Below are 21,862 nucleotides of genomic sequence, written 5' to 3'. Positions count from 1 at the left end.
TTCTCTTTCTTGATCTTTCCCATCTATGTATATCTATCTATCTATCTATCTATCTATCTATCTATCTATCTATCTATCTCATTTATCAAACTATGAATGATCTTATATCATTGAGCCAGAAGAGATCAATCATATATATATATATATATATATATATATATATATATATATATATATATATATATATATATATATATAATATTTGAAATTAACTATTTTTTAAAACAAAGTCAGAACATCACTCCAGAAAATAAAATAGAACACCAGCACACCAACCTATATAGTAATAAAAACACACATCATCATTAGCCATAGACTTTAATTTAATCTAAAACCTAATCTAAAATTTTATTAATGTCATAATATGAATTCAGATTAGGACAATTGAAGGATATGATTATTTCAGATAATTTGAGTTGTTTTAGCAACTTTATTACTCAATTATTATAATTTTTATAATTCAAAATTCTCATGGAATGAAGAAAGATAAGTGACAATACATAAAACATTACTTCAAAGTATGTGATTTCATGTTGCATGTAAACTGTAGAAAAATAAACACCAACACAAGGAGACTTAATGATTTTTTATCATCAGATGTTCTTTGGTGTTCATGTCAGGTCTCAGGATAATAATGTAGCATTTGGGGATAAAGATGCAGCCCAGTAAACCCAGACCAGAGGCCAGGATGGAGAAGATCTGCACGGCTACCATGTATTTCCCCTTGGTGCTCAGATATGTGGGAACAAAGGAGATCCAAACGCTACAAAAAACCAACATGCTGAAGGTGATCAGTTTGGCTTCATTAAAGGCCCCTGGCAGATTTCGAGCCAGAAATGCCACCAAGAAACAGATGGCAGCCAAAAAACCCATGTAGCCAAGAGCAGAGTAGAACATGGTGACAGAGCCTTCATTGCACTGCAGTAGGATGTGTTCTGGTTGGGAATGAAAGTCAGAATCTGGGAATGGGGGAAAGACTCCCAGCCACATTATACAGAGGCCTACTTGAATACCAGAGCAGGATAAAACAATAGAGTTGGCCAGACTCTTCCCCAGCCATTTCCTCATGCTGCTGCCTGGCTTTGTGGCCAGAAAGGCCACCACCACCATGACAGTCTTGGCCAGCAAGGAAGACACAGCAACTGAGAAAACAACACTGAAAATGGTTTGTCGAAGGAGACAGGTCATTTTCACGGGGCGACCGATGAATAGAAGGGAGGTCAAGAAAGAAAGCAGGAGTGAAACCAGGAGGATGTAGGTGAGTTCACAGTTGTTGGCTTTGACTATGGGAGTGTCTCGGTATTTCATGAAGATTCCCAGAATAAAGGCGGTGGTTAGGGACAAAGCGATGGCAAAGAAAGCCAGGATGAGTCCCAACAATTCTTGATAGGATAAGAATCTTATATTTTTGGGGACACACTGATCTCGCTTCTTATTGGAATACTGGTCATCTGGACACTTTTCACAATGGGCTGCATCTGTGGAAAAAAAATGCTTAGCATGAATCTGTTTCTGCAGCTCTAGGAGCATAAAAACTGCATCAGAAATCAGTTACTTCATATTCAAAGAATAATATTTTTGCCCAGTGATATTATACAACATTAGTTAAACTAATCAAACAGTCTTTTTAAAAGCTGAAGATGAATGTGATTATCAGCTCTCAAAACTTGTCCTCTTTTCCAAAACCAAGCAAAAAAGTAACAACTCAGTAGAAATCAGCAACCTTTCATTATATGTTTTAATGCTCACATCATTATCCAAATTTGGTGATAGTGCCCAATCTTTGAAATTTGTGGATGCCTTCAAGAAATTTAATGTTTTTCTTGCTTCTTTATCAAATATCCCTCCCAAAACAAGATAGAATATTGATTGTATCTTGAATTTTTATGGGTTATTTTTGGAGCCACCTACTGTACCTTCTTGCACAGAGAATGTTCCTTCCATACACAGAGAACAGTCATAGCAGCAAACTGGGGCTCCCTCTCTCACAACCTTGGCATAACCTGGGGAGCAACTTTCTGTACATCTTGAATAAGGCACCACCTAAACATAAACAGAAAGATTAGTCAGGGAGATATACTGTATGAATTAGAAGGATTTACTGAAATCAAGTGGCTTCCAAAAGCTCAGGAGCACATTGAGCGAAATCAGTCAAGAAGTAGTGGCATGAACTGTAATTACTCTACTTGTAAGGGGCAAATGAAAGATCATTCTCTTTCTCTATCAATCTCCATTGTAGATCCCAAAACAGACTCAGTGCCTTATTTTTTTCCCCAAAGGAAAGTAGTTCCATTACAAAAGGTGTTTCTCCTGAGGGAATGTGTAAGAATGATATAACTTACCGTATTTTTTGGAATATAAGACGCACTTCCCTCCCCCTCAAAAGAGGGTGAAAATTTCAATGCATCTCATACACCGAACGTAGCCAAAAATGCGAGGCACGGAGGAAGCAATGGTCTTCGGCAATCCCTGCAGCCTGGAACAGCTGATTGGGGGTATTCTGGGAGACCAATCCACCCGCCAATCAGCTGCTCATACTGAATCAGGCTGCAATAATGTGCTGAGGCTGACCTGGCTGTTTGTGCAAGGACTGTCACAGTTTGCAGCAGCAAGGAAAACACAAGTAGAACAGAGGAGTTTCAATTTCAGTTTCAGAGATCAGCACAGCATGCAGCTTCAGAATAATTGACCTAAGCCACGCCCAGGCTCCTTTCATGTTGCTCCCACAGCAAATAATGTTTCAGTTTCCAAACAGCCCTCAACTCTCTCACACACTGACAGGATGCTAGCCAGCTGAATACTGATGGATGCTGGTAGGCAGAGGCAGATTTTTTTTTTCTTATTTTCCTCCCCGAAAACTAAGGTGCACTTTATACTCCGGAGTGTCTAATCCTCCGAAAAATACGGTGTATATTTTTTCTCCATCTTTGCTTTTCATGTTCTGGATTTTTCTCCCAAAGATGCTTTTTCAGAAGACAACTGATCTTTGTTTTCCCTTAAAGACATCCCACTTCTCATTCCAGAAGCTTCTTCAGTGCTGACTGAATGGTGAAGTATGGAAGGATTTATAATCCTTGCAGTCATCTGGTCGTTAGCAGTCTTTCTGAAAGTTGTTGAGGCCACTTGAAATTTATCTGCACCCTCAGTGCCACCTGAATAGTGCAAATGGGTGTGGAACCTTCCTGCAATTGCTGAATCTATATCTATATCCTGTTTACAACACAGTCTTTTCAGCGGTTCCAAATCTTTCCATCCTCCACCATTCAGTCAGAACTGAAGAAGCTTCTTGGATGAGAAGTGAAACATCTTCAAGGGAAAACAAAGCCCAGGTGCCTTTTGAAAAAGCACCTTTGATACAACCTGGATGACTGAGAATCTCCATAGACATTCTGGATTTTCTCTTACTGAAAAGAAGATAAATTTGATGTACTATAAATTATGGCAACATATTCCAGTTTAATAATGTAGATTGCAAATCCCGCAATACAATGCAGCAGATTCCAGTGTGTGATAGATTATTGTAAAACCTCTAAAGTAAAATGATATCTAATGAATTAATGAGGCTTTAAGTTCTCTTATTTGGAAGTGAGGGAATTGAAGGGTAACTCAACTGGCCTCAGTAAGAATTATTTCTGAGCAGAAAAATTTCCAAACATGGAGATAAATAGAAGAGCAAAATCCAAGCAGCCTCAACTACTTTGTTAAATAAAGTTGGCCATTGGATGGCGCTTTGATTGACAGATATCTTGACTTCCAAGGAGGTTTGTCTTTCTACAGTCCCAATTTTCACCCCTGCATCTGATTTGTTCAAAGAGGATGTCCACTGCATGATATCAAAGTCACCAACAGGAACTCCATTTTCATCAAAAGAAATCCCATCTCTGGAAATATTGTGATGTTGGAAGTTCCTCAGGAACTTATGAAGCTGCAGGGGAAAAAAAACATTCCAATTTGAGCCTTTATTCAATATTTTTCTTGCTATTATTCCAGATTAGAGGTACTCTGAATAATTCAACCTCTTCAAATCACCACTGCAGTCTGAAGCTGATTGATTCAGCATTTCATGGGAAGCTTCTTTCAGTCATTCTCCAGTATTTTACAGTTCTTTTTCAAATATTTAGAGAAGAGAAGAGAAGAGAAGAGAAGAGAAGAGAAGAGAAGAGAAGAGAAGAGAAGAGAAGAGAAGAGCGTAGTTGAAAGTGACCTTGGAGATCTTCTAGTCCATTCCCCTGGTTAGGCAGGAAACCCTACACCACTTCAGACAAATGGCTATCTGTTAGATCGGTGCGGGGAAAGAAAGACGCAACCAGCTCTGGTCCATTCAGCACTTTATTTAAGCACAAGAATAAGACGAGCGGCTGTGCTGCCGGGGCTCTTTAAATACGCTCTGGCAGACTCAGCCGTCCAATGACAGTTCTTTAAATCTCCCACCGGAGGATTAGCCAATCCCCAGCGGATGTCCTTATAAGGACATAACACTCCTTCCCCCTTAGTCTGAAAGCTGTCCATCAAAGTCAATATGCGTAACGAACTCACGCAGGTAGGCGGGACACCTGACTGTCCTAGAAGACCTGCGCAGTTCACTCCGAGTTTCGCCGCTGACCTGGGTGGGCGAAGCTCCTGTCCTCTCCGGCTCCCCAGCTGAGGCAGCCCGGAGTCCGGCCGTCGAGTGTGCGGGATCCGTCCCAGCACCTCCGGCCGCAGCATCTGGATCTTCCTGCTGGTGTCGCCGGTCCTTCCCTCACCTGGATTCTCTGGAACCTCGCAGTTGGACATCACTGCTGTCTGGTGGGTGCCGTCCGAAGCCCGGTAAGTCCACTGGTGTTATTTTAGACTTCTGTGGCTCCCGATGATGTTGATGTTGATCGTGGTCGACCTCGCCGGGTGGTGTTCGCCTCCTCGGTCGGGTTCGTGCAGGTCGACTTCGCAGGGTTGGTGCTGGTCGACCTGGTCGGGTTGGTGGTTGAGGTCTCCCTCACCGGTCGGTGGCTGGCTGGCTCTGCTGGGGTGTTGTATGCCCTCCTCGCCTAGTTGTCCCCGGTCTACTCGTCTGGGATGGAGGTCTCCCTGGCTGGGGTGTTGTTTGTCGCCCTTGCTGGGGGGGGTGTGGCTCTTCCCCCCTGTGTAGCCCCCGGTCTACCTCAATGCTGCGGTGGAGGTCCTCTTGCTGGGATGGCGGGTGCCCTACTCGCTGGGTTGGTGTCGACGTCCCTCAGGCCATGGGTACCGGCCTACTGCTCTGGATTTCCGACAGTTCAGCTCACGATAGTGGCATTGGTCGGCCTCGTCGGGCCGTTGTCGGCCTACTTCGTCGGGGTGTGGTAGGCCTACCTTGTTGGGGGGTTGCAGGCCTACCTTGTCAGGGGTTGTAAGCCTACCTCGTCAGGCTGGTTTCTTCCCGTTCCCCTCCACCTTTTCCGGAGCTGGTCGATGTGACGTCTACAGACCTGTCCATCTTTCAGCTCCACTCTGTAGGACTTCGGGCCAGTTGAGCTCTCGATCTTGCCTTTCAGCCACTTCGGAAACCCGTGAAAATTAAGTGCAAAAACCAGATCTCCTGTGGCGAAGGTGCGGGGCGGATGGCTGGCGTCTGATGGCACCTCTGGGTTGTACTGGGGGTGCAGTCGATCCAGATGTGACCTCAGTCTTCTCTCCATCAGCAGCTCCGCCGGGCTTTTCCGCATCATTGCGTGCGGCGTGATGTGCTGGGTTAGGAGGAACTGGTCAATTCTCTCTTGCCAGTCGCCGGTGCCCATTTTGGTGAGGGCTTCCTTCATGAGCCTCACCATCCTCTCAACCTGCCCATTTCCAGCCGGTCTGTAGGGGGCAATCAGGGCATGGCGGAAGCCCAGTCCTGCCAGTAACATCTCCATGGGCTTGGAGGTGAGCTGTGGCCCGTTGTCGGGCACAAGTACATCCGGCAGCCCGTGCGTCACAAAAAGCCTCCGGAGTGCCCTTGTGGTGGCCTCTGTTGTTGTAGATGCCATGGGCATGATTTCCAGCCATTTCGAGAAGGCATCCACCACGATGAGGAGGTATTTTCCACTCATTGGCCCTGCGAAATCAATGTGGATCCTTGACCACGGGCTGCTGGGCATCTCCCATTCAGATGAGTGGGCGCGGGGTGGCGCTGGCTGGGATTCCTGGCACAGGTCACATCTGGCCCCCCAGGTCTCAATGTCTTTGTCTAATGTGGGCCACCACACGTAGCTTCGTGCCAACCCCTTCATGCGCACGATGCCAGGGTGCCCCTTGTGCAGTGTCTCTAGGGTGTTCTGCTGGAGTGCTCGGGGAATCATGACCCTGTCGCCCCAGAGGATGCAGCCCTTCATTGTGGTTAGTTCTTGCTGCTTCCTGATGAATGGGGTAAATTCTTCTGCCACCCTCTCTGTTGGCCACTCCCACAGGACCCAGGAGAGTACCTGTTTGAGAGTTTTGTCCTTCTGGGTCTGCGCTGCCACATCTGCAGAGGTGACTGGGCAAATGGGGTCATCATCAATGTGAAATAGTCCGAGTGTGGGGGCGGGGTCCACCACTGGCTCCTGAGATGGGCATCGGCTCAGGGCGTCGGCGTTTCCGATGGTCTTGCCGGGTCTGTAGATTAGTTTGTATGAGTACCCGGCAAGGAAGATGGCCCGGCGTGTTATCGTGGGCGACATGTAGCCGGGTGTGAGTTTGTCGCCTGGTAACAGTCCCAACAGTGGCTTGTGGTCCGTGATGACCGTGAAGTTTCTGCCATACAGGTACTTGTGGAAACGCTTGATGCCAGCTACAATGGCCAAGGCTTCCTTGTCCAGCTGGCTATAGTTCCTCTCGGTGCTGGACATCGTCTTGGAGAAATAGGCGATGAGTGCCTCAGAGCCATTGGGAAGTTGGTGGCTGAGGACTGTGCCGATCCCGTATGGTGATGCATCGCAGGTCAACAGTAGTGGAAGCGTCTCGTGATATTGGATGAGCACGCTGTCTGAGGAGAGGAGCCCTTTGATGGTCTTGAAAGCTGCTTCCTCTTCTGTCCCCCATCTCTATGGTACCGCTTTCCCCAGCAGGCGATGGAGCAGTTCAGCAGCTGTTGCCTTTTGTTTTAAGAAGACACTGTAAAAATTCAGTAGTCCCAAAAAGGCTTGAAGCTCCGCTTTGTTTTTGGGGGCTGGAGCTTCGTGGATTGCCATAACTTTTGCTTTGGTGGGGTGGATGCCAGTGCCATCTATGAGATAGCCCAGGAACTCGACCTCCTGGACCCCAATGATGCACTTGTCTCTCCTGACTCTAAAACCCTTCTCCTTAAAGCACTGTAAAACTTGTTTTAGTCACTCAAGTAGTTGGGTTTTAGAGTGCCCAGAGATTAAGACATCATCGAAGTACGGCACCACCCCTGGAATGCCTTGGAGAAGGCATTCCATCATTGATTGAAAAATTCCTGGGGCTGCGCTGACTCCAAATTGGAGACGGTTACATTTAAATGCGCCTCTGTGGGTGACAATGGTTCGAGCCTCCACAGTTTTTTCGTCTACTGGCAGTTGCTGGTAAGCCTGGGCCAGGTCCAGTTTGGCGAATATTGTCCCACTCCCAAGTGAATGCAGCAGATGTTGCACCACTGGAACTGGGTATGCGCTCTGTGACAGGGCCTTGTTGATCGAACACTTATAGTCAGCACAGATGCGCACAGATCCATCATGCTTCATGGGGGTCACAATGGGCGTCTCCCATGCCGCATGATCGATTGGTTCCAAAACTCCTTGGGCTATCAGCTTATCTAGCTGAGCATCTACTTTGGGCCTCAAGGCAAACGGAACTCTGTGAGGCTTAAGCCTAATGGGTGTAATTGCCTTATCAAGATTAAAGGAAATGGGCTTCCCCACAAATTTCCCCAGCTTACCATCGAAGACTTCCTTGAACTCTTCGAGGAGGATGTCGAGTTCATCCTGCTGAATCTGATTAACCCCTCTGATTCCGAGCCCTAATGGCTTGAACCACTCCATGCCTAGCAGGGTCGGGTGGCTGTGCTCGACGATGGTGATGGGGAGGTTGCCTTGGAACTCGCAGAAAGAGGTTTGTAGTGAGGTTCTTCCCAGGACTCCGATGGGGTTTCCTCCAAAATCGACTAGCCTGGAGCGTAGGGGTTTCAGGTCCTTTTTTGCGGATGTCTGGCTTGATGCGCTTGAGATGTTGCCAGTCCATAATGGAGTAGATTGAGCCTGAATCTACCTCCATTGTACATGGGGTTCCTTCCAAGTGTACGGTCACGTGGCACTTGGTGGCGATGTCGTCATCGTAGAAGTCTATGGTCGTCTGGTGCACCGCTCTCCTCCGGTTCCCGTCGCTCTCACCGCGTCTGGACTGGTAGGAGGATCGTTTGGATGACCTCGCGTTGACCTCCCGATTTTCGCGTGGCCAGTGGCTGGATGGCTCTGGGGTTGGCTCCTCAGCTCTGCAAGCTTCAGCAATGTGACCCCTTCTGTTGCAACATCTGCAGGTCGCATCCCTCCACTTGCAGTTGACTCTGGCATGGTCCCCTCTGCAGCTGGCACAGCGCTCCCCCTGGTCGCTTTTCCGAGAGGTTTCCTGCTTCGGGGGTCTGGAGACCTTGTGCATGGCCGATTCTTCATCAGATTCTGATCCAGCCGTGGAATCCTCAGTCGATGATTGCGCAGCTCTGCGAATCTTGTGGATTCCTTTTGCCCGGAGCACTGCGGCTGCTGCTCTCTCGGAGGTCTCGGAGCCCGTAGCTTCCTCCACCACGTCCTTGAGTACAAGCTTCTTCTTGCTCAGGAACTTTTTTTGTAGGGCCCTGTCCCTCATGCCAAAAACCATGCGGTCAGCTATGGCATTGTCCACGTGATCGAATTCACAGCTGGCTGCGATTTGGTGCAGGGCGGCCACGAATTCCTTGATGGTTTCACCTTCCTTTTGATCCCTCTGGTGGAAGGTGAATCGATTAGCCACCGGTGTTCCCGTTGGGCCATAGTGGTCCTGCAGAATTTGTTGCAGGTCCGTCCATGGCAATTCTTCGATGTCCCTTGGTGCCATCAGGTCGATGGCCATCTCGAGGACATCAGTGCCGCAGTTTGCCAGGAAAATACCCTTCTTGCGGTCGTCATCGGCATCCCTGATGTTGTTGCCTCTCAGGAATTGCCGGAATCTGATCATGTAGGACTTCCATTTCTCCTTCCCTGGGCAGAAAGGGGCAAGGGTCAGCAATGTGGCTTCTGCTGTTGCCATGCCGCTGGAAGATGCCTACGAGTGACTTCAGCTGCTAGTGACTTAGCTCTTGAGGTTGGCTTCGTGCCACGAGGTTCGTCGCTTGGTTCTTGACTCCTTCATCGCCAGTGTTAGATCGGCGCATGGAAAGAAAGATGCGACCAGCTCTGGTCCATTCAGCAGTTTATTTAAGCACAAGAATAAGATGAGCGGCTGTGCTGCCGGGGCTCTTTAAATACGCTCCGGCAGACTCAGCCATCCAATGACAGTTCTTTAAATCTCCCGCTGGAGGATTAGCCAATCCCCAGTGGATGTCCTTATAAGGACATAACACTATCCAACATCTTCTTAAAAATGTCCAGTGTTGGAGCATTCACAGCTTCTGGAGGCAAGTTGTTCCACTGATTAATTGTTCTAACTGTCAGGAAATTTCTCCTTAGTTCTAAGTTGCATCACTCCTTGATTAGTTTCTACCCATTGCTTCTTGTCCTACCCTCAGGTGCTTTGGAGAATAGCTTGACTCCATCTTCTTTGTGGCAGCCCCTGAGATATTGGAACACTGCTATCATGTCTCCCCAGTCCTTCTTTTCATTAAATTAGACATACCCAGTTCCTGCAACCGTTCTTCATATGTTTTAGCCTCCAGTCCTCTAATCATCTTTGTTGCTCTTCTCTGCCCTCTTTCTAGAGTCTCAACATCTTTTTTACATTGTGGCAACCAAAACTGGATGCAGCATTCCAAGTATGGCCTTACCAAGGAATTATAAAGTGTTATTAACACTTCATGTGATCTTGATTCTATCCCACTGCTTATGCAGCCCACAACTGTGTTGGTTTTTTTGGTAGCTGCTGCACACTGCTGGCTCATATTTAAATGGTTGTCCACTGGGACGCCAAGATCCCTCTCATAGTTACTACCATTGAGCAAGGTGTCACATATACTGTACCTGCATTTGTTTTCTTGCCTAAATGTAGAACTTAACTTTTTTTACCATTAAATTTGATTTTGTTAGATAGCGCGCAATGTTCAAGTCTGTCAGGATCCTTCTGTATCTTAAGCCTATCTTCCGGAGTGTTGGCTATTCCTGCCAGCTTGGTGTCATCTGCAAATTTGATGAGTTCCCCATCTATCGCCTCATCCAAATAATTCATTATCTCACATTCTTGAAAACATGGAATAGATAACACCACCATCAGGTGGCTTTGTAACTGGCTAACAAATTATATTCAACATGTAGTCCTCTGGGGAACCTCATCCACATGGAGGGAAGGAAGTATTGGGGTTCCCCAAGTTTCCATTTTAGGCACAGCACTCTTCAATATCTTCAAAAAAGATCTAGGTGAGGGAATTGAAGGGTAACTGATCAAATTTGCAGATGACACTAAGCTGACAGGAATAACCAACACTCCAGAAGACAAGCTCAAGGTCCAAAAAGATCTTGACAAATGGAACATCGTCTCCTACCTAACAACATGAAATTCAACATAGATAAAAGTAAGGTTTTACACTTATTCAAGAAAACCAACAGTATACGTACAGACTACGTGTCAAGATTCCGAAAGATGCCCTAATTAATTCATGCGCCATGATCCAAACTTCAAAGGAAATATATTCATTTATTAGGAGCACCATTCCGGCAATATTCGGATGCAGTTAGGACTGATCCTACGTAGATTTACGTTCCCCTATGACCCTGTCTCTCCCCTCCTCTCTGGCCATGTCATAAATCACATTCTCCAATTAACCACTTTGGCTGGCTGTGAAACCTAACACCCTCCTTCTGATTGCGGTGAGAAAGAATGTATGGAATTCACTCCAGTTCTTCCTCCCTCCTGCTCATGGCAATTTGAAAGCTTTGCAAGTTGACACTACGTGAAATTTGGCTTAATGCCAGTAACTGTGAGAAGGATCTTGGAGTCCTAGTGAACAATCACTTAAATATGAGCCAACAATGTGTGGCAGCAGACAAAAATGCCAATGCAATCCTAGGCTGCGGTAATAAAGGGATAGAATCAAGATCACATGAAGTTCTAATATTGCTTTACAAAGCCTTAGTAAGACCACATTAAGAATACTGCATCCAGTTCTGGACAACACAATATAAAAAAGATATTGAAACACTGGAAAGACTGTAGAGATGAGCAAGAAAAATGATTAGGGAGCTGAAGGCTAAAACATACCAAGAACAATTACAGCAGGGGTAAAATCCTACTGGTTTGGACCGGTTTAAGTGAACTGGTAGGGATGATTGGTATCAGTTCGCCGAACCATAGCAATCATCCCTGGTGGCCTACTCATGCCCACTCGCCCCTTCTGGCTCACTCACTGCTTCTGGCTGCTTAGCCCACCCACTCACTCCCACCCTATGTAAGTTCCCTTTGCCATGTAGCCCAGCTACTTGCCTCACCAGTGACCTCACCTGCTCAGCTCACCAAAGGTAAGCAATGCATGCCGCCTGCTCACCCTTCGACTTGGGTTGGGTGCCACGGCCCGGGCCCAGGAACATGCGATTCCCTGAGTCCTTGCAGCTGCCACTCACTCACTGCCTGCCTCGACCGGGTCAGAGAATGCATCATTTCCTGGCTCCGGCCTTGTCCCTGAGCCGCTGCCCACTCTCCTTTTGCCACATTATGTGTCCTTAACTTCTCATTGCTGGCTGCCAGGGAAGGCAAGCCAGGGCTGAGACATTGCCGCTGGGCTGAATGCCAGCTCGCATCTTGCCTCCCCCCCCCTTCTCGCGAGATGCCTGCAGCCACTGCCTCTTTCTTTTTTGGTGCACCTGGAGATGCTTCTTGTCCCAAAAGATGCAGTGGCTGCAGGCTTCTTGTAGTGAAAATTTACAGAGCCACTCTCCTTCTTAAACATGTCGCTGCCATCGCCACTCTGTTCCATGTGCTGGGTGCACATGCGCACACCATTTACTGGCGATGGAGGCGGCACATTTAAGAAGGGGAGCAGCTTCCTGTAACTTTTCCTACAACAAGACTGTAGCTGCTGCATCTTTGTCTGAAATGATGCGGGGTCTCCTGCTCGATTTGTGGGTTGGACTAGAAAAACCTCTGAGGTCCTTTCAAAATCTGATTATTCTATGTTTTATGTTCTATGTTTTGCTGCTTCACCATCACAGCCCCCTCTGAGGCAAGACCATTTGCAGATATGGGAAAACATGTAATGGGAGAAGATGGAGAATACAATTTTGCCCTCAGACCTGATCAAGATGAAGTTAGCAGATTTAGGTAGCAAAATTCAATCTTAATCCAGAACAAACAATCCAGCTGAACTCCTTAGTTGGAGATCACTTTGTGATCACAATAAAGGGTTGAGGGTTGTTGGAATATTCTGATGCTTGTTTAGTTTTGAAAATTACGTTGTCACCATAGAGCTATTTCTGTCACAAAAGGATCCCAAACTAGCACAGGTTGTTTAACTTTGGAAGATGTTTCTCTATCATCTCTCTCTAACTCACCATCAGGGTTCCAAGTAATATGCCGATAGCAAACAGGACTCTGAGGCAAGCAGGTTCCTCAAACATCAGTTTTATTGGACGTATCATATAGGCATAGGCTGGTGAAACCTGACTCTAAATGTTCCCACAGTTTTCACCTAATTAAAAGTAAAAGTTTTCCTCCCCTTTCCAAACAATCACTCACATGGTCCAATCAAGGTGTCATCCGGTTGCCTGGTGACTTCACTCATCCTCCCTCCGGCCATTGGTGGGAATGTCCTTGGTTCCCAGAAGAAAGTATTTTGTTTTGGCTACAAAACTCCAGCTATCTCTATTCCTCCCCTCCCTCTCTATCCCTCAGCTCCAATGTGGCAACACTGAAAATCAAAATGGCCTCAGTCAGGTCAGCTTCAGGATTGACACCCACTCTCAAATACCACAAGCTGGGCAACTGGTCTTTGGAATATCTCACCCCTTTCTACATCTAATTTAATATTGAGGAATTGGAAGGGGAGACTCAATGTAACCTCAAAGGAGAAGACTTACCTGCCATGGCTGTACAATCTGGGGTGGTTGATGGTCTCCAACTTGCATTCTCCTCTTACTCCGTTGGGAGGAAGAGGCAGCACTGAGGACCCAGGCCACAATTTGAATTATTTGGGAAATACTGGAGGAATCCTGAGACATGATTCTTGCAATCACATCATGGGGTGGAAATTCCCAATTCTCCTTTTCTCTACATTTTTTCCAAACTTTCTTAGATAACACAGGACTTGAATAAGAACATTGGAACGCTTCCTTTCCATACGATAAGAACATAGATGCATGAGAATTAAAGTCATAATACTGAGTCCTTCTCTTTGTCTGGATGAGGAAGGAAAACAAAGCATATTTATTTTGGAGATCAACCAAGAGGTCAAAACTATCTACACTTAATGCTGTCAAAGTTGTTGCAATCCACACCCTTCCCACAATGGATGTATCAATCGTTTGTATTATTACTGCTAACATTCCTGAGGCCTGAAAGTCCAGTTGGAATACTATAATTTTTATTTGACTCTTGATAAGAGAAAGGAACATTTTCCTTTTTTCTTGCATGAGAGTTTCTCCAGCACTTGTCGGCAGATTTGCTTCTGGGACAAATCCTGAGAGGACAATGCAAATACCATTTTTTAGAGCAAGAACTTCAAAGCGTCTTTTGAATTTTTCTCCTTTTTCATTGTCCTGAGAAAGGAGGCCGATCCACGTCCATTGGATGTGCAGGAGCAACTTGACGATTGCTGAGTAAGGAGGTTCTTGGTTTGGGGTCATCCGATATGAAAAAGGAAAATGATGATTTTGCTCAGCCGTCTGGTTGATGACATTATAGTTGATCTAAGATAAAATAGAAGGTATTGTTAGTGTAGGAAGTTAGCACCCACCCCATCCTAGGAACATGAGATATTTTCAGTAATGGTATAGGTTCCCCTCACAGATATGTGCTAGTCGTTCCTGAGTCTAGGGGGTGGTGCTCATCTCTGTTTCAAAGCCCACCCCCTCCTAGGAAAATGAGATATTTAGGAAATATTAAAAGGGAAGAATATTTCCCCTAAAAGGGAGGCAGAAACTCCGCCCCCCCACCCTTGTCAATGGGTCATTAAGGCCTGAGCCAGTCCATTCTACATAACAAAGATCTACCTGCTTCAGGCAGAACCATAATAGCAATTTCAAAGCCCTTTCAGTACTTCACCATCCAGCAAGGCTCAACCAATCATCGACTCAAAACACAACTTACAGAGTTGCCCCTGTATGGCCCTATGGGAGTCTGACAACCAATCAGAATAAAGTTCAAATTCAGAGGGGGCATAAAACTCAGTCACTCTCAGCATCTCTTCCCTTTTTTTCTTCACCCAACATGATAAAAGCATATGATCCTGTCCACCATTAATACCATCTTTCCAAGCAGCCACCATGTTCCAGTGCTTTTCCCCCATTTGTAACTGAACCCAGAAGGATATTTCTTCCAACAGTAGTTTGTGCCAGTTTTAATGTTAAAAGTCAGATGGCAAATCTAAGGGCCTTTCCACACTGCTGAGAGACGTTTCAAATGATAAGTGCATGGATTTTGCTAATTCCCTTGATGTTCTGTCCTGTTGTCTTTTATGCTCCCTTTGAAACCAGGGAGCTCTGAATTATATGTGGGTGATGTTCATTGGTGGTCCTCATAGAGCACACCCTTCTGGTCACATTAGAACTCTGTGGGTCACCCATCCACTCAGTCAATTAGTCAATCAGAATAGAGCTGGAAAGTCTTCTAGTTCAACCACCTGCTCAACCAGGAGACCCTAGTCCAGGGGTATCAAACTCAAGGCCCGAGCCTGGATCTGGCCTGCAGGGTGCTTAGATCTGGCCTGTGTGGCCGCCCTTGAAATAGCAAAGGACCAGCCCACAGTGCCTCTGTCAGTAAAAATGGAGTTAGAGGTGGCCGGGCATGGCCCTCCCAAGCTCTGTTTTGGCAGGCAGAGGGTTGCAGGTGGCCAAAGTATTTGAGTTTCATCTTCAGGATCTGGCCTTCTAAAGAGCAGTCAGGGTTTAGCATCTCTAGGAAAGTTGTCACCAACTGATGGTCCATGAGAAAATTTAGGTAGTCCTCAGAAAAAATATTTGCATTTTTTGTATTGCACTAAATCAGGGGTCCTCAAACTACGGCCCCTGGGTCGGATACGTGCAAACACTAACAGAGGAAGAAAAAGAATTTTTAGATAAGGAGATTATGATAGGGGACCTAAAAGAAGCATTGAAGAGACAAAAAAATAATAAAACTCTGGGGACAGACAGTCTACCAATGGAGTTCTACAAAACATTTGGAGAATCATTAAATGGAATACTATTAGAAATATACAATGAAGCTTTAATGGAGGCAAAGGTACCAAATACATGGAAAGAAGCATATATTTCCCTAATACCCAAAGAGGGGGCGGATACCACATTAATAAAAAAACTATAGGCTGATTTCTTTATTGAATACCGATTATAAAGTCTTAATGAGTATAATTGCCAATAGGATGAAAAAATTATTACATAACAAAATACATCAGGATCAAAACGGTTTTTTGCCCACAAGACAGATAAAAAAATAACTTAAGAATGGTAATGGATGTTTTAGAATATTATGAGGTGCATCCAGAAAGACAGGTAGCGCTGATCTTTCTGGATGCACAAAAACTGTTTGACCAAGTAAACTGGCAATTTATGAAGCAGCAAATCAAAAGTATGAATTTTGGAGAGAGATTTACTAAAATGATAACATCAATATATCAGAACCAAAAAGCATGTGTCTTGGTGAATGGGGATCCAACAAAATTCTTTGGAATAAATAAAGGAGTAAGGCAGGGATGTCCGCTGTCCCCCCTACTTTTTATTTTAACTTTGGAAAACTTGTTAATTAGAATTAGAGCAAATAAAGAAATTGAAGGATTAAAGATTAAGAGAGAGGATTACTCAAGAAGGAAGTATTCAATCAAGAAGGAAGTATTCAATACACAGGAGTTAAAGTTTGATACTTGCAATTGGAGTTCCTCCTGCCTTTGCTCTGCCTGCTTTTGTATCCAAAATAGTGTTAAAATGTTGCAGGGATGGTCACGGCGTCTTGTTCTGCTAAATGCAGAAGCGTCCCGGGTCTGGAGCTTATGTCAGTCTTCTAGGGAGCTTTCACCCTTCATGCCCCAGGAATTATTCCTGGGACTCTTGGGGAGCTCTACCCAAGGCTGGCTGCTCTCTTTCCCCTCTTCAAGCCGCTCTTTCAAGCCGCTAAACAGCTGTTTTTCACTGTTTTAGCAGCTTTAAGAGATTGCAGGGCTAGCGCTCCGAAAGGAGCTGCTATCGATGATGCGCTGCCACCGGAAGCTCCTATTTTTTTTATGTACACTAGAGAAAGTATGTAAAAGCTGCTTTCTGGAGGTGCCTTCTACTTATCTTGACCCATTCATTGCTTTTTCATATCTTTCTTTTGAATTTTTTACTTCAGACTCAACATTATAAAAATGTGGCTGTAGTGGTCTGTAGTGGTCTGACCATTCCTCCTCTGTGTAAGGAGTTTGACTTTTTATTCTATGATTCTATGGAAAAAAATCTCTTTTGTATTGGTCACTAAATTTTCAAAATGTTTAAAAGTCACTGATTCAACCCTCATACATACTATGACAAAGTCTTACTTTTTGAAAGTAATAATTTTCAAAATTCCCAATGGTCACACCCAGACTTTTTCTACTACCAGAGGCCTGCTGGCCACATGGCCCAAAGCCAAAGTATGTATATTCATAGAATGGTGGACTGCAACCGGTTTAAAAACTGGTTCTGTGAGTGCACACTTTGCATTTGTGTACAGCGCTCAAAATACACCAATATCAAGCTCTATAGCTTACCTTCTAGGGAAGCCCTGGTAAGTAAAACAGCTGAGGGGTGGAAATCCACCATGCCACACAAATCAGCTGGGCTTAGAAACACAGAAATTTAGGACAGGATAGGGCGGGGGTGGGTAGGTGGGCAGGGACAACTGATCGCCGGAATCACCGGTTTGCTAGAACTGGTCCAAACCAGAAGCAGCCCATCACTTTATGTATAGACACATACCTTCTGAATTAACAATTCTTTCAAATCTTTTAATATTTACTCTCTGACTTTCAATTTATTTGCAGAAATATATACAAGTGCTGCTTTCTAGGCAAATATGAACAATTTACAACACGGAATTAGTTTCATTTGGCTTTATACCTGTGGAATTTTATAGATGCTCAAGACATTGGAAATATGATCAAAGAGTTCAGAATCCATCTCTTCAAGAATCGCCAGCAGGTTCTTTTGTCTTCCACATCTGTAGTTTGGGATGTTCTCCTGTCCTGTAGACAGCACATCCAGCATGGCCTCATAGGTTATCCTTGCATTGAAAAAGTTCTCATACATGTTGTAGCCCAGGGTGATGTTGGGTAAGAGCCTTGAATTCTGGTTGACTTCATGAACAGACAACAAGAAGGGCAGAATTTGATAGAAGGTGTTCTCACTGCAATGTAAGAAATTTCATCATCTTTTTTTTTTTTTAAATTTGATTTATATGCCGCCCTTCTCCGGAGACTCAGGGCGGCTTACAATGCATTTTTGTTCTACATCAATGATTTATGTGATCAACTTAAAAGGAATTGTGTTCTTTTTGCCGACGATGTAAACATATTCAATTCTACAGATAATTCCTTTGTTTTGAAAGTGATTATGTGTCTGAATGGTCATCTATTTGGCAACTTCAAATTTTGATTCATAAATGCTCTGTCTTATATATTAGTAAACATAATCAGAATGTCAAGTATAAGAAAAGTGGCATTGATCTAACACAGTGGTCACCAACTGGTGGTGGCTGCTTAGCTCCAACAACTGGGGCCCTAAGGAGCTCAGGCGGGTAGGCGAGGAGTGGCAAGTAGAGGCTGGTAAGGCGCCCTTTGACGTGAGTGACATCAAGTTGGCCACACCCACCCAGCCGGTCATTAGGCAGATCATATTAGCGGTCCCTGGGATTTCAAATTATGAATTTAGTGGTCCCTGAGGTCCAAAAGGTTGGGGATCTCTGATCTAGCAGATGGCCCTCACCTTGTTAAGGACATAGGTGTACTTACTGTATCTCTGACAATTTATGCTCCAACGCTCACTGTAACAGCATTGCTAAAAAAGCATTAAGAGTTGTAAGGTTAATTTGACGAAGCTTTTTTTTCTGGAAACATTGTATTGCTCGTTAGAGCTTATAAAACCTATGCTAGACCAATCTTAGAGTATTGTTCAACTGTTTGGAATCCCCACCATATATCTGACATCAGTACAATTGAGCGGGTTCAGAAGTACTTCACAAAAAAAGTCTTGCACAATTCTTTACACAATAGAATTCCCCATGCTACTAGGCTCAAAATTCTCAGTTTGGATAATTTAGAACTGCGTCCCTTGTGGCCAGGCCTAGCTATTGCATCCAAAATTAAACAGTGATATTTTACCTGTAAATGACTTTTTCTGTTTTAATCGCAATAATATGTCGGCGAACAACCACTTTAAATTCCATGTAAATCGTTCTAAACTTTACTGTAAAAATATTCTTTCTGTAATAGAGTTGTCAAAGTCTGGAATGCCCTACCTGATTCAGTTGTCTCAGCTACAAATTTTCACAGTTTCAGTCACAAATTGACTTCCATGGATCTTACTTCAAACTTAAGTGGTCAGTACGGAGAGCATGCATAAGTGCACTAATGTGGCTATTGTTCAGGGGTAAAATTCAGCAGGTTCTGACAGGTTCTGGAGAACTAGTAGTGGAAATTTTGAGTAGTTTGGAGAACTGGCAAATGCCACCTCTGGCTGGCCCCGGGAGTGGTGTGGGAATGGGGATTTTGCAGTATCCTTCCCCTGCCACACCGACCAAGACACACCATGCCATCAAGCCACACCCACAGAAGTGGTAGTAAAAATTTTTGAATTTCACCTCTGCTATCGTCCCTTTCATTGTATTTTTATTCTCTTATTCTTGTTCTCATTTTTCTTTGACAAATTCCAATAAAGAAAGAAAGAAATCTTCAGTTTGGATTTTCATGAAAGCATATCATATTTACTGCAGCTTTATATCTATATAGTGCAATCAGTGGTGGGATTCATCCAGTTCGCACCACTTTGGGAGAACCGGTTGTTAACTTTCTGAGCAGTTTGGCAAACTGGTTGTTGGAAGAAATCATTAGGGCAGAGAAACGGTTGTTAAATTACTTGAATCCCACCACTGAGTGCAGTGCCAAAAAGTTAATCAACTTCTCTTTATTCATGTCAGGGATCCGACAGATGCCCTAATTAAATCATGAGCCTCAAACCAAGCTTCAAAAGAAATCCAGTTAGTTATTAGGAGCTTCATGTAGGCACTTTCCCAAGTGAAGCCAAATCTGCCCCACGTAAATAATGCCCCAACCATGACCTTGTTTTCCTCCTCCCCTCATGGTGTGTCATCAATCACATTTGCCAACGGAGCAATTTTGCGGGCTGTAGAGATCACTCCCCTCCGGCTGCTGTGGTAACCCTGGGATACAGCCTTGAGAGATATAATTCTAGAATGTGCATCTGTCTTTGGCTGCTGTGCTGTTTTGTCGGTTTCCCATCCCACTTGCCTATGGCAACTCGAGAGCAGGCCAGGGATGCTTTGCAAGTTGACGTTTCAATTAAATTATTCAATTTATTTGAATTTTGCAAGTGATAGACATTTTTGAAATTTCTCTGAGAAGAACAGTCCCATTGACACTACTAGGAGCTTCTTGCCAAAAAAAAATATCAGAGAGAGATAGCAAGCTTGTTATGTCAGAATCAAAGGAATCCTATCAAAATCACCAGAACTTATTCTGCCTTTTTCTCCACATTATGACTTGGAGGAAAAAAAACAGTTAAAAAAAAAAACTATTGTAACTGTTTCAATCTGCTTAGAATAAACTTTTTGCAAAACCGAAGCATTTATTTTATCTGCTTACCTATTTATAAAGCTAATATATCACTCATATCAATTCACAACAATCCGTAAAATGTAATTAAAATCATACCACTCAGGTGTGAACTAAATCATATCTCTGATGAATATACAGTAAAGGTGACAAATAGATTTAAGGAATTAGATCTGATAGACAGAGTGCCTGAAGAACTATGGATGGAGTATCGCAACATTGTACAAGAGGTAGCAACTAAAACCATCCCAAAGAAAAAGAAAGGCAAGAAAGCAAAATGGCTGCTGAGGAAGGTTTGTAAATAGCTGAGGAAAGAAGGGAAGCGAAAGGCAAGGGTGAAAGAGAAAAATACACCCAAAGGAATGCAGAATTCCAGAGAATAGCTAGAAGAGATAAGAGTGCCTTCTTAAATGAACAGTGCAAAGAAATAGAAGAAAACAAAAGAATAGGGAGGACCAGAGATCTCTTCAAGAAAATTGGAGATATGAAGGGAACGTTTCATGCAAAGATAGGCATAATAAAGGACCAAAACGGTAGGGACATAACAGAGGCAGAAGAGATTAAGAAGAGGTGGCAAAATTACACAGAAAAACTATATAAGATCCTTTTTTTTCCAATCCTCAAGAATGCTATTAAGGGATGCTACCAAGTGTATATGTATAGGTTGTGATCATATGATATTATTTCATCCTGTTATATCACCCTGGAGAGGACTAACTGTTGGGATTCAAGTGCTAGATTAGCAAGTGGTATTACCTAACTGAAGATGGATATCTCTTTAGCAAGCCTTCCTTAGACTTAGATATTAGCTGCAAAATACTCATGGTTTCCATAAAGAAGGCTGAGCACCAAAGAATTGAGGCCTTTGAACTATGGTGCTGGAGACGACAGAGAATGAGGTGGCTGGATGGAGTCACTGAAGCAGTCGGTGTGAGTTTAAATGGTCTCTGGGGGATGGTAGAGGACAGAAAGGCCTGGAGTAATGTTGTCCATGATGGTGATGGGTCAGACACGATTTTGTGACTAAGAACAACAACATTCATGGCTTTAGAGTTATTGTCCTATATTCTACAGTTAATTACAGTTAATGGGATTCCTCTGCCACTAAACATTAACTTATCTCATAAAGTCTCTTCCCTCCTTGAATTTGGTTTTTAAAAAGTATCCCTTTTATCTAAACCAAAAGGAACAGGGAAGCCAGAAAAGTGTTGAAGGGTGGAAAGAAAGAGCGGAGAGGGTGATAGAAATTATAGAATAAATGTAAGGAAGGGAAAGAAACAGTAGGGAGAAAATACCAGAGATCTCACTCTATTTTAAGGTGTCATTCATTTACTTTATTGGGAGTTACTGTTTAACCATTGTTAATAAATATGAATAAATATGTTGCTGACTCTCCAGAGTACCAAGGTAATCATTTTGAAAGCAGGCAGGACCCCATCCAGGAAAGATTCATTGTGGGAGAGAGTTGGCAGAGCCCATTGTTGCCCAGTGTTGAAGCTGACACTTGTGGAAGAACTTAAAAAGAAACTTTGCAAATTCAGGTTTTACAAAATCATCAGGTTCCCTAAGAGCCTTTTCTCTAAAGCAAATTGGAATGAGCGATAATGATTTGCCTTTCTCAAGGTGAGGAATAGGTGAAAGGAAATCATTCCTAGAAAAGACATTGGAGGTATGTGGTTGGAGAAGATGACACGGAAACATATCAGTTTAAAACCTGAACTATTCCTGTTGGGGATT

The 21,862-nt window shown here is 44.1% G+C and overlaps 1 protein-coding gene across 1 annotated transcript; it reads right to left on the bottom strand.

Moving 5' to 3' along the window:
• Positions 1–576: 576 nt before the first annotated feature.
• LOC139310134 (vomeronasal type-2 receptor 26-like) lies at positions 577–17,585 on the bottom strand. The gene is made up of 5 exons (XM_070934291.1): positions 17,397–17,585; positions 13,191–14,018; positions 3,698–3,925; positions 1,917–2,043; positions 577–1,478 (listed from the first exon to the last, which is right to left on the bottom strand). Exons 1-5 carry the CDS (start codon positions 17,583–17,585, stop codon positions 577–579), a joined length of 2,274 nt encoding a protein of 757 aa, XP_070790392.1.
• Positions 17,586–21,862: the final 4,277 nt, after the last annotated feature.

The sequence above is a fragment of the Pituophis catenifer genome, unplaced genomic scaffold (genome assembly GCF_029215685.1).
Source record: "Pituophis catenifer annectens isolate HBS135680 unplaced genomic scaffold, rPitCat1.0.hap2 SCAF_2, whole genome shotgun sequence".
Classification (NCBI taxonomy): domain Eukaryota; kingdom Metazoa; phylum Chordata; class Lepidosauria; order Squamata; family Colubridae; genus Pituophis; species Pituophis catenifer.
The sequence above is the reverse complement of the archived record's forward strand: the minus strand, read 5'-3'. Positions and strand labels throughout refer to the sequence as shown.

Excerpts from the sequence above, each read along its gene's own strand:
- LOC139310134 (XM_070934291.1), bottom strand. The coding sequence starts at position 17,585 with ATGTATGAGAACTTTTTCAATGCAAGGATAACCTATGAGGCCATGCTG. Across the intron at positions 2,044-3,697 it reads GGCCAACTTTATTTAACAAA|GTGGTGCCTTATTCAAGATG; the intron begins GTAGTTGAGGCT and ends GTTTATGTTTAG. Across the intron at positions 1,479-1,916 it reads AACATTCTCTGTGCAAGAAG|ATGCAGCCCATTGTGAAAAG; the intron begins GTACAGTAGGTG and ends TTTTTTCCACAG.